At 27.4% G+C, this 13,202-nt stretch overlaps 1 protein-coding gene across 3 annotated transcripts in view; it reads right to left on the bottom strand.

Annotated features, from left to right (window-relative positions):
* Positions 1-1,919: 1,919 nt before the first annotated feature.
* Positions 1,920-13,202, bottom strand: part of LOC129609864 (protein vestigial) — a 93,892-nt gene continuing 82,609 nt past the window's right edge. For all 3 annotated transcript variants that reach the window (XM_055522038.1, XM_055522019.1, XM_055522028.1), the window contains 2 exons: positions 12,923-12,996; positions 1,920-2,107 (listed from right to left, as the gene is read on the bottom strand). In XM_055522038.1, coding sequence (XP_055378013.1) covers positions 2,058-2,107; positions 12,923-12,996 — 124 coding nt within the window. In that variant the 3' untranslated portion in view covers positions 1,920-2,057. The remainder of the gene's footprint in view (positions 2,108-12,922; positions 12,997-13,202) is intronic.

Raw genomic sequence — 13,202 nt, 5'->3', positions numbered from 1 at the left:
TAGAGGGGGCGCTGGTGGACAAGTAGATAGCCCTTGGGGCCTTCTTGTGGGTCTGACCATGCTCAGTCGTTCAAATTTGAGGACATTAGTGGGGATTCTCACTGGACACTGCCTCTCGAGGGTCCACCTGAAAAGAATGGACAGGGTGACGGATGAGGTCTGCCGTTTATGCCTGGAGGAGGACGAAACCATGAAACACTTACTGTGTGAGTGCTAGGCGGTTGCTCACCTGCGACTAAGATGCTTCGGGGGGGCTTTCTGAGTTTTTTTTGGTTACACTGCCATCTTTCGATCAAAACTTACTAGGTCTAGCCTTGTATAATTAAATTTTTTTTAAATAATTTTAGACAAAAACTAATCTTAAGCGTATACAAGAGACTTTCTTCATTCTATAGTTGGTTTGAGTTTTTCTAAACATCCAGGAAAACCGAAGAGCAGATGCACTTTTCTTCCAGAGCTCTTTCGATGACGTCATTTATCCTATGAACTTGTTCAACCGGTGAATGATTCGTTTTTTACTCAGATTGCGATTACAGGTTCGAAAATCAATTTGAAATTTCACAGAGCTTTGATTTCAAAAAAATATTTCTAAAATCACATATTCAACTTAACCGGTTCAATTTTTAGAAACAGAACTTTCATATTATTGCAGAGTGCGATCTGGCAACTCTGAATGTAATCAAATTAAGCCAAAAATGAAAATGATTACAAAATTTTAATTAATTTTTATTAATTTTCTTTGCAGGTTTTCACGTCTCTTGCAATTACTCCTTCATTGGAGTTCTCCTTCATTGTCACCATTGATTTTACAAAAGCATATCTCTATATTATTCTTGGACTGTTAGTGATAATTATTTTTATTATAATTCAAGTATTCATTCACGTTTCGATATTTCATTTAATTATTGCAATATTTACTGTTATATTTTTTTCTTTTAAATTAATTTTTGATACACAATGTATGCTAGGGGGTAAATGTAGATATGCTATTCATCCTAGCGAGTATGTATGTGCAACTTTGAATTTATATTTAGATACTCTGAATATTTTTGTTTCATTTTTACAAATTTTTAAGTAATAATTAAAATTTTTAAATATTTTTAGTTTTGGTTGCTTATTTTTTGTTTTGTTGAGTTTGAAAAACAAAATAAATCATTTCATTTGTGCGTTTATAGGTATTTTTTTATTGTTGAATTTAGTTAAAGCGTTACCGTCCTTACTTGCACAAACTGGCTAAATCAGACTGCATTTTGAGTTGATTCTACTGGGAGAATAAGGAGAAGCCCAAAATATTGTGTGACTGTTCTGCTCTGCCCTTCAAGAAGCGTAAACGGCTTGCGCGGGAATTTTTCAGTGTTGGAAAGCTTAAATCCAACTCTCTGAGAGATATCTCCAGGTATTTACTTTATATCAGGGCAGAGTTAGTGGGATATGAGGGAGGAGTTTTTTGCTCATATTCGGTAATCTACACTTTACAATTACCGTTTTTACACCACATACATAGAGAATAACCTTTATCGAACCCTTGGTTTGTATACATATTCATGGTTATAAATCAATTAATTGTGAAATATTCTAATGGATGATTTTTAAGTATTTGTTTGTAAGTTGGTTTTTCAAGATTCTGTTCTAACTTAGATCAATTACAGTCGAAATATCATTGATTACATACGTTCAATATTGTTTTTTAAAGCAACAATTGTTGCTCGATTAATCAATATTAATAAAAAATTTTTCATATCCCCGTTAAATAATCTGTGGATGGCCAATTAATTGATCTAAAACGTGAAAAATTTTAAAATAAATAAAAAATCATTTGTTTTTATATCTTTTTAAATACATATAGGTTATAATTACATGATATACATAATTACAAATTTATTTAACATATCTTTTTTATTTCGATTTCATTTTTTTTTTATTAGCATCACTAATTCAATTGGTTTCTAACTAAATTTATATGCAAACTAAGTGTCTAAAGAATTAAATAAAAAAAATTTCATTTGTTAATTTTTAATTTTAAATTTAATTTTTTTTTTAATAATAATATTATAGTTTTAGAACCAATATAGATCCTTTGAAGATTCTTGAACTTGAGCTTCTAGTCCTGAAAAGAGAAATTATAAATAAAATTAAAATTTTGATAAAAATTTTTTGTTTTAAATGAAAAGATTGTTTGTGAAAATTCAAAATTAGGCTGACAATTCAATGAGATTTTAACTATTTTGTCATCTGTGATTAAACTTACAATCGAAATGAAAGAAACTAATATTCGATTTTAAGTCATTTGCCATATTTATGAGAAGAATTGAATTGAATTGAATTGAATTGTAAAGAATTTCGGAAGTAAAGTGTCCCCCTAAGAATATTATTATCGAGATTTTAGATGCATTCCATTGCATTAGACCGTATAAAACTAACAAGTAAAAGTTCTTACAAATTTATTATTAATAACAGAAACCTTTTATAAAGAAATTTGACACATAGTTCGAAATATAAATTTTAACTGTTCTTAATGCCTTAAACGATGCCGTACATATTAAAGCACTCACTATAGTGTCGCCCCATATAGAATTTGGTGAAATATAGCAGTCGTACAAGTTGTACCAAGCATTTCGTTTTTCCGAACAAAATATTTCTCCAAAATCATCTCTTAACATTATTTGTCTTTTTGTGAAGTTAGAAAATATAAAAGAGATTTTGTTTTCAAATTATTCTCTTTTTTAAAAAATCCCGCCCAAATGTATGCAATTCTCTTTTCGGTATATATTTTAGTTTAGAAACTATCTTTTATCACAACATACGTTTATGATCACTTGTATAATTAAAATTTAAAAATTTATAAAAAACAAGTTTTTCATTTATGTCACAAATTTTATAATATTGACCAAAAAAATCTAATTTCTATTACAAACAAGTTTAAAAATGAGAGCGGCACAAATAAATTGCGGATTATATTAACTTACATATTTTGTTATTATCAAATGTCTATATGGAAGGTCTTTATATGGGTAGAATTTTTTATATAAGAAATATTTTGTATAAAAACTTTGAAAAAAAAAAAAACTCAAGTGTAAATGATAGTAAAACGATTTAAAGAGCATCAAATGGAGAAAAAATTGAAAAAATGAATAAGAAAGATTGCAAAGAAGCAGAAAATAAGAGAACAAAAACTCACAATATACCAACCAGAAGCGATATAAGTGGAATGCATGCAAGCGGTGCCTCTGTTTGATGTCATTTAAAGTAAAAAATATTTTTCTGGCTGTCGTTTATGTTTTTTTTTTCTTTTCTATATTTTTCTGTTTCTCTCATACCATTTACTCTCTTCGGTTTTTTGTTTTCTTTCGTTTTCTTTTTATATTTTTGTTTTCCATTGAATCGAGCATCTTTCTATAGAAAATTATAGGTATGCAATGTATGTATGTATGTATGTATATTGTGAAATATGTAAGAAAAACGTGAATATAATGGCTGCAAATAATTATGAAATGGACAGAAATGTAAAGATTTTTTGACCAATGGCTGAATACATTTTTTAAGCTTTAAAAAAATTTATGATACAAAAATTCTTTAAAGCCACCATAGGGGTTCTTCGGTTTTTAGTGCGTATACAATGTGCTCTCAATGTTTTCAATTTGTGATTTTGTTTCACTGGCTGGTTGTAAATCTTACGGATCGTCATAACTCATAAATTTACGTTCATGTATATACATACATGCATACATTACGAATCTCATTTACTCATTCATACTATTTGTATGTCATATGTATGTGTATATGAATACTGACTGACACAAACCATATTTATGAGAATGTGTGTGTTTATAGAACACACAAAGATATGTACATAAATTACGAATATCTATATGTATGTATTATTGAAATTGTTTTTAATTTTAAAGCAATTGAGAAAATCAGAAAAATGAACTCCGCCCTTACTAATGTATAGTTAAGGTAGCCACCAAGCTATACACAAAAAACAAAAAAAATACTTTTTTATTAACTTTGTTTCTGTTTTTGTGTTTTTTCATTTCCATTTTTATGCAATTATGTTACGAAATGACGTATGAGGTGATTGTGCAAATATTTCAGAACTACTGCATAGATTTTTTTTTCGTTTTTCATCTTTGGTTTTTGTTATTTATGTGTTTAATAATGTACAATAAATAAATTTACTCAATATTAGTATATAATATATGTGTGTGTGTGTGTGCAATCCTCTGTATGCAATAATTTTTTATGAATGTATTTTAATTTAAAGAATGCCGTATTTCAAGTTTCAAATTAAAAAGATTTAGTGAATTGATAAATTCAGACAATTTAATGATGAGATGAAATTAAGATTTTATGTAATTATAAATCTACAATTTTAGTATATAACAGTTCTGTTTTATATATAACGTACATAAAGAGCATAGTGAAAAACAAAAATGTGATCTCTTTGAGACTGCAAAGAAATCCGTTTGAAAACTTGGTATGTATGTATGTAAGTATAAATTGGTTTCCTTTTAATATAATTAATATTATATAAAGAATTTATTTTTTTTAACTAATATGATTTGCTGGAGAGCTATTATAATAAACCTAATAAAATCATCTATCTGTGCGAATGTTGAACTTTTTTCAGTGTAAGAAGAAGTGGTCGGTGCCTATTTAAGTATAAATATCGTGAACATATTAGAAATTTTTCAAATTTTCTTAGCCAATATAACAGATAACTTATGTTATTCAATGAATTGCAATGTTATATATATAGATATATATGTATGTGAATGCTTTGATATCGATACCTTGCTATATATATATCGAATTTTTTTTTTCGATAAATTGATTCCTTTTATAGAGAAACGCTTATTGTAATGGTTATAATAATCAATGAATTACTTTATAATACATCTATACACAGCCAAACAACACGGTTAAATTCAGAAAAATTTTTGACAAGAAAAATCTCCTTCATATACTTTTACACACACATATTCGAACTCCTTTAAACTTTCTTAAAATCACGTAATTCCCAACATCAAAATCTCTAATTTCATTCAATTTCGCCCGCTTTCGTGTTTTTTGTTTACGACATTTTTTTGGCAATTTCTTTCTACAAAACTATTAAATGTGAACGAATTTTTTTTCGAATTTAAGTACCTGCTCAAGTAGCTGTTAATTAGGAGTTATAATTGTCATTGGTTTCAGTTTTTCTATCTATTTAAATATTTGTTATTTAAAAACGTTTTCACCTATTTTCGAAGTAATTCTTTTCACATAATGTGAATTTATTCGAACATCGCTTTTGGAACTTGCTTAAAATCACAAACTTTGGGACTCTATGTGATATTAAGCATGTTCGATTGTAGTAAGTACAAATAACAAGGCTTATCAGTTAAGCAGGCTTAATTGCGAAATATCTAATTAATATTTTTAAATAACATCAATTATTAATATAAGGAAGAATATTTCCTTTAAAAAAATTAATATTTAAAAGAAAGGCTGCACTTAAATTATTTTGATTTTATAAATTATATTATGAAAATATTGCATACTTTTGGGGGTAAAAAAATTAAAGAAACCGTAAACATAATGATAGAATTCGACGAAAATTAGGAATTCATTCGAACTTTGAGAGACGATTAATTGAAAGAGGCGATTTTACGAAAATTTCTTGCCAAAATTTACTATGTATTACTATGGCTTGGAGGGTTACTCCAGTCCCACTCGGTTCCCTTAAAATCTACAAATCTACAAATCTACTATGTATTAAAAACTATTAAAACTTTAAATTTTTGAAAACTAAAAGAAAAGTTTCAAGAAAAGCGGTTTTAAGATGACACTTAATTTCAAATGACATTATATAATATCAAATTTCGACTTTATATTTTAATCAATAGTGACAGATTGGGTGAAACTAATAAGCACACTTTGTAGGAAACGAGCGGCTAAAAATATCTAATTTTTTATAAATATATTATAAATGGATTCTCTATATTAAGTAGATTAAGTTTTCTTAATGAGGCCTACAGAAAACAACTCGTACAGCAACGTACTTGAATCGGAATGTCAGTCATCAAATTATAATTCAAAGTTATGGTTGGTTTAGTGTCAATATTATTTTGAAATATATTTGGAGTAACACGGATCAAGGGACAGAAAAGCAAACTGTTGAACTGAGATATGATTATTTAAATTTATGTGTTCTTGGCTGAGCAAAAAAAAAATATATTATTAATTCTGATTAGTAGCATATAATAGACAAGCAGTACAATATGTTCAAATATATTAAAAAAATGAACACAAAGAATGAATTGAAACTAAACACTGTACGAGCTTCCCAGCTCATATGTGAATTGAATTGAATAAATAAATAAAAAATAAATAAAAACGTACTGGTCTTTTGATTTGTCCAATAAAATTTTAGAGTTAGACTATTAGATTAGAAGTTAATTATGAAGATTAGACTTTATCTACGAATTAGCTACCACAAGATTCATTTTTTTTTAATTTGAAGATTTTACAAAATGTAAAGGTTTTGTGATCATCGAGCAATTTAAGCTTTCCTATGATAAAATCGCATTGTAATCCTATAAGGATTAATATTACGTTTGGTTGAAAATAACTGAATCAGATAGAAATCAGGAAATTCTAGTTTAAAATTAGAAATTAAAAGCCATTTTCATTAGACTAACATAAAGAATAAATTAGGACAAGATTTCAAAATCATTCTAAAAATCCATTTCAAATTATAGTTTCCTTTTAAATCGAGAAAAATTTTATCGATTTAGACTAAGTTCTAATTAAAAAATCTGACATCATTTTATGGTAAATTGCTACTTATAGAAAAAATACTAGAAAGTTCAAATATTATTTACAAATTCAAATTTATTTTTTATGATGCCTTAATTAAGAATTGCGAATCTCATAATCTTCAAATTCTATACGATTCTATACGTTCAATAGAAATTCTTAAGACTTCTTAAATCTAATTGTGTAATACAAAAATTTCTAAAGATTTGTTTTTACAATGCAAAACTCAAACCTAATAAAAATAAAATTCTATCTAAATATAAAGATCTCATAAGCATTTTAAGATTTGGCAGCATTTTGAATGGAATGAAATATAATTGTAAGTTAGGCCATTTTAGCTCTGGGCAATTCCGGACAAATCCTTTTCATCTTGATAGTATTAATCAAGAGTTAAGTTTTTTTACGAAATATTCGGAATTTTTTTTTTTTATAAATTTTCAACATTAAATTTAAAATTTAATTTTACCCTACAATATTAAATTTAGATTTTAAATTTAAATATTTTAAATATAAATTAGAGTAGAAATTTTCTTTAATATTTCATTTATGACGTATTTTTCAATATGTATGTATGTATATATATTTAAAATACAAACAATTATTGTACTTGCGTAGAATAACAACAACCAACAACTCTTAAACTCTTTTATTAAGGGAAGTTTCATAAAGGGTAAAAAATATTTTTGCAATTCAAAAAACAAAATAAAAAGCAAAAATTTAAATAAAAGGAATAAGAAAATAAAAATTAAAGAACAAAAGAGAAAATTGTCATTGTTAAAAGGAACAAAAATCCTTTTCATCCTTTTTGTAAAATTAATACTCTTTATGGTTGGGTTTTCTTTTCATTTTCTGTTTATTTTATTTTTGTTTAAAAGTACCCTTGTAAAATAAAAATGAAAATTATATCATTGTATAGGACTCTCTCTCTGTCTCTCTCTCTCTCTCTCTTTCTCCTCTATCTTTTTTAATATATGTTATATGGTTGTATATGTGAGCGTATTCATATATTAAAAAGTTCAAAAGTTTTATGTTCTTTAGAAATGGCTGAAAAATATTTCCATTAGAAAGTTGAGTTTTCATTATTTTTCTTTTTTTTTCGTTTCTGTCAGGTGATATGTTTTTTGTATATAAATTTGCCTAGATGTATGTTAAACATGAAAGCCATAAAAGGATATTTATTACAACAAAACAATGTACACACAACAAAACGCAACGCAACACACTACAATAGCAGTAATGATGAAAACATAAAAAAAAATTCTTTATGGACGTAAGACTTTTTTGTTAACTTAAAAAATAAATTGAAGAAAAATTCGCATATGTGATGTGTGTGCAATGCAAAACAGGCAATTTTAGAATTCTAAAAAGGGGACTTTAACATGTTTTTAATAAAATATTTTGTCATACAAGTTTAAAATGGAGAAAACAATAAAAAACAAAAAAAAAATTTAAATTACAGTTTTTCTTTAACATCATAAAAAAATTAAAGAGGGTTAAAAATAAAAAAATTTTAATAAAAATTTATAACTTTGTTTTACAAAATATTTTATTGTAAAAGACACTCTTGTAAAGAAAGAAGAATTAAAATTTATTTTACAATTTTTTAGAATTTTATGCACAATTTCTTGAAATGAAATTTATGAATAATATTGGACACACACGTATTATGTGACGTTATACAAAAGCAATTAATTTTTGCAAAATTTTCAATTTAAAGAACTTTTTTATTATTTCTCAATTAGTTTTAACTTTAACGAGATTTTGAGTTCGCTGTGTCAACGGTGTATTATCCCGTTACTCTTAGGATGATATGACGTTATATAAAGATGTTTGCAACCGAACATGTTTTTTAGCTTACAAAAAAGTGGAAGCTTAAATTGTCTACCTCTGCACAACGAAAAACTGAACATAAAAGGCATTCAGCCACTCATAAAAGATCTCACTACAATTTCAGCAGTGAAATTCAATTTCAGTTCAGTCATCGATTAGACATGAACCCTCCAGTAAAACCTATGTGTCTTATTAAGAAGTGCTTAAATCTCATTGTGAGGTTTTAAAGACCGCACAATGTTAATTTTTACATATTCGAAACAACTAGAACGTTCGAATACTTTTGTAATGGCGACATTCGGTATGAGTTGATTTTGACTCACTAGCACTATGATTCGAATAAAAATCTCGCAATCTTTAAGCATGCCACAAAATTTATTAATTTATTAATTAATAAATTAATAATTAATAATTTTTATTAATTTATTTATAAATAAATAAATGAATTTTCTCTTCAAAATCGAATTTCAAGTTAAGTATATAAAGATCTAATTTACCTCCAACATGTTACTGGAATATTTAGGACCTTTCTTGAAATTAAAACATAGAAACTGGAGGCTTTAACAAAGTTTCATTAACTTGAATAGAAGACTATTTAATTTCTCCCAACTACAAGACCAGGTATAAACAATTCAAATATCATGATCGATCGCCTAGTTTCTTTAAAAAATAGTGTTAATTTTGACAGTCTGTGTATATAAAAACTTTGATACAGAAAACTATTTATTTTTAAATTTCTTTAAAATTAATCCCATTTTGTTTACATAATATGCATGTGTAAATGAAAAGGATTAGGAAAAGAGAAACGTCATTAATATTTATAAAAAAAAAGTACCTTTAGAACATTTAACTCTGCTATGAAAATTCCTCAGTAGCGATTTTTGAAAAAAATTTTACCGTCATTATTATCTTATAATTATAAAACCAAAGCTTCTGTTCTCAGTAGCACAATCAAGAAAAATGCAAAAACAAAAAAGTGATAACGGCGGTACTATTCCATACGTGCGCACATACTTTCATTCTCTATGTTTTATTCGAACATTAAAGCTGAACGAAGAAATTAAAAGAAAAGAGGGAATAAACTTAAGAAGCACAATTTCATTCAATTATTATGACGATAAAAGGAGTCTGGTTTTCTTATAACATCAAATAAAATCAAAGAATTTCCGATCAATTTTACTTTAGAAAAAAAAAACTGACAACAAAGTTGTCTGTATAAGCATGAAAATATGTAGAACGATTAAATGTACTGGATCATTTCATTATCATCATTATGAGATACTATTTATGTAAATAAATATGTATATGGGGTACTTTTCTGCTTAAATAGAACCATTGATTCAGAACTGCCTAATTATTCTTTATCAGTTTGAGATCTTACGAAATAGTTAACAATAGAACGAGCTCTAACTGAAGTATTATCAGTAAATTTTAAGAATCTGTCGTCCATCCATCAAGTTGCAAAATTGTATTCAGCGATAAAATCGCAACATACGTATAAGGTTTTGACAAGAAGATGTTTTAAATAAAATAAATTATTTTCTGTGAAGCTTATTTAACATGGGAGACCAACATTATTCATTTTGTTTCTGGAAATCAACATACGGCTAGAAGCTTTAGAAAAAGTAACCTAATAAAATTTCTTGTTCAAAATGAGTTTCGTCAAGATGCCTTCAATACCCGTATACTCGTAAAACTAAATCACATTTAATAATGTTTCAATGTTTCAATCCAAATTACATTGTTATATAAACAAAAAATTGTGTACAATGATTTGGTTAAGTTGTTTTATATTGGGGCAAAGCCCTACGACACCCCCTCGAGACCCATCATCCTGATGAATTCGAGCAACTTTGAAGGGTCGGTAGACCGTACCTTCACCAGTGTGGGCACGCAATTCTCCAGTACCTCCCTTCTTATTCCCTCAGAAGGCGCTCCGCATTCCCTCAGAAGGTGCGTCGAGATTTCCTCATCTAACTCGTAAAACCTGCAAACATCTTCACTTTCCCCGTCAAGAGCCCGGTGAGAATTCTCACCTGATTCCTGTCCAGTCCTATTCTTTTCCTAAAGCGCTCCTGGTCATAATATCCTAGAAGCTCCTTAGCCTGTCGAAATCCTGGAAGACATCCCCAACGCCGCCTCTCCATTTCTTTTCTCAATTCTCCTTGAATTGTATGTGGTCCGATTCCACAGAAGGGCTGTAGTCCAAGAAGAGGAGTGCTTGTCCCCATTCTCGCCAACGCATCCGCTGTCTCGTTTCCTTCTATGCCCACATGTCCAGGCACCCAGCACAGTGTTGCACCTACTCAATTTGTTGAGTTACATTGTTACTTAAGAATCTAGCTTAATTAAGTTTCTTAAGTATCTTACCCAAGTAAAATACTGATTTTGTTCATATTTTGCATTCTCGGTAGTTACCCGCTCCTATGCTTAATTTATTTTTGAATTCATATGTTTTCGACGAAAAGAAGTTTCATAGTAGGTCGAACAAATTTTATTAAATCAGAAAAACGTGAAACTCGCCATAACTTTACCCTACTATGTTAAAGTTCTCCATACAAAATGTGAAGAGTGTATCGTAAAAAGCTAACATATCTATACTAAAAGATCATCAAATCATTTCCAAAATTTTGTGGCTATTTGAACCATCAGTACTCTGCAAATTCAACACATTTTTCAAGTTCTCATTGAAATTAATAGAAAGGCGGCCAGATAGACAAATGAATAGAAATAATTGAATGAAGATTTGATTACAGGGCTACAATTAATGCATGTAAATGGACAAGTTTTTTTAGTATAACTCAACGACATAACTTGTAAGGGCCTTAATAAATTACAATCTTTGTTACATGTGCTTTCGACTAAAAACACCTACTTCTTTTTATTTGCTCCAAATAATCTTTATTCCAATATAAATTTGTCATGATATTGTAATTTTGAGCTTTAATATAGAAAAAAAATTTAATAAAAAAATCTTAAAAAATTCTTTTACTAAAGGACAATGCGTAATAGCATTTTGTTCTTATGTATGCGACTACCGAAAAATGTCAAAAAAGTTAACTAATTATTTTAACTACCATTTTTTAACATCAATAAAATTGTTATTTATTTCTTCGTTTTCTTTTTCATTTTTTTCTTTTTAGGTTTAATGGAATGTTCTGAAAATCAAAATTGAATATTCTTGACTGATGAAAATAAGATGAACAAAAATCAAATGGAAATCAAATGGAACCTAAACACGCAGGAAAGTATAGAGGAAAATGATCATTCAAAAAGAAAACTACAAAACATTTCTAGTGGCATATTTGAGCTGCAAAAAAGCTAACAAAATTAACAAAAATTGATTTTTTTGTTTTTTAACAGTAGCCATTTGTGTTGAGTCTTCAAAGCCAAGCATTTCTCGCAAAAACTTTTGTTTTTCTACTTAAAACTTTAAAAAGCAAGCAATTTGTGACAAAATATAAAAACTGAAGAATTTATTTAAAAAAAAACAGAGAGCAGAGTAAAAAAAACAAATGAAAAACAGTGTGTGCTTTTTTTTTCGAAGTTATTGAAGAATTCCGATATTTTAACGTTCTTCTTTCCAAAATAAGTTTTGTTATACGGGGTTTGCTTTTGTTTTGTTTTTGATTTACTTTGGTACGTTCGTTGTGCACATTTTGTTGTTGCTTATACTACCAAAATTGTATTTAAAATTTTTTAGATTTAAGTTTTAAATAATTTTCTTATTTATATACGATGTACATACATACATACATTCAACATAGTTTTTGTTCCTTAAGCAATACAAACATATTGAATTTTTTCATTATAAAAACAAGAGTTAAAATGGAATTTTCATTGGAATGCAGTTTAATGACGAATTTATGACAGATGGCGGCAAAATGTTATCATTATAAAGTGTATAACACTATATAACAGCGTAAAGTTCGTATATATACGCGCATCAGTCATCCGCCTTTGTAAAATATTTTAAGGGGAGATTTTGATTAAATGTTTCAACATATTTTATTCGTACATAAATGCATTGTAGATAAAAATATTTTTGTTTTTATTATTTTTTTTAATAATTCATGTCAATATTGCAGTTAATAATTTTAAAATTGAATAATTCAATATATGCAATATCTACACACATACATATATAATTTATATGTATCTATGGAATCTCATTTATGCGAAAATACATTTATGATGAAAAAATAAAAGAGAAATTAAAGTATATGAATAAAAAATTATATTTCAATTGGAATTTAGGCACTGTGGTAATAGTATAAAGAAGTAAACTTACCGGCCATTGTCGGATAACTTGAATATGCAGCTGCACTTTCTAAGGCATGCGCTGTTTGTTGGTCATGATGTAATCTTCAAATTTGATAAAAAAGAAAAATAAGTAAATAAATAAAATTTAGTTAATAAAGTTTTTTTAATATATTGCTTATATAAATATGGAATAATTAAATAAATAAAATTTATATAAGAAAAAATCGGATTTCAGGCAAAAATTAAGCAATAATTTTTATATTTTCAAATTGAAAATATTTGAGATACAATGATTTTGATTATAGACA

Source organism: Condylostylus longicornis, unplaced genomic scaffold (genome assembly GCF_029603195.1).
Source record: "Condylostylus longicornis isolate FDR11 unplaced genomic scaffold, ASM2960319v2 ptg000004l, whole genome shotgun sequence".
In the NCBI taxonomy this organism is placed as follows: Eukaryota; Metazoa; Arthropoda; class Insecta; order Diptera; family Dolichopodidae; genus Condylostylus; species Condylostylus longicornis.
The sequence above is the reverse complement of the archived record's forward strand: the minus strand, read 5'-3'. Positions and strand labels throughout refer to the sequence as shown.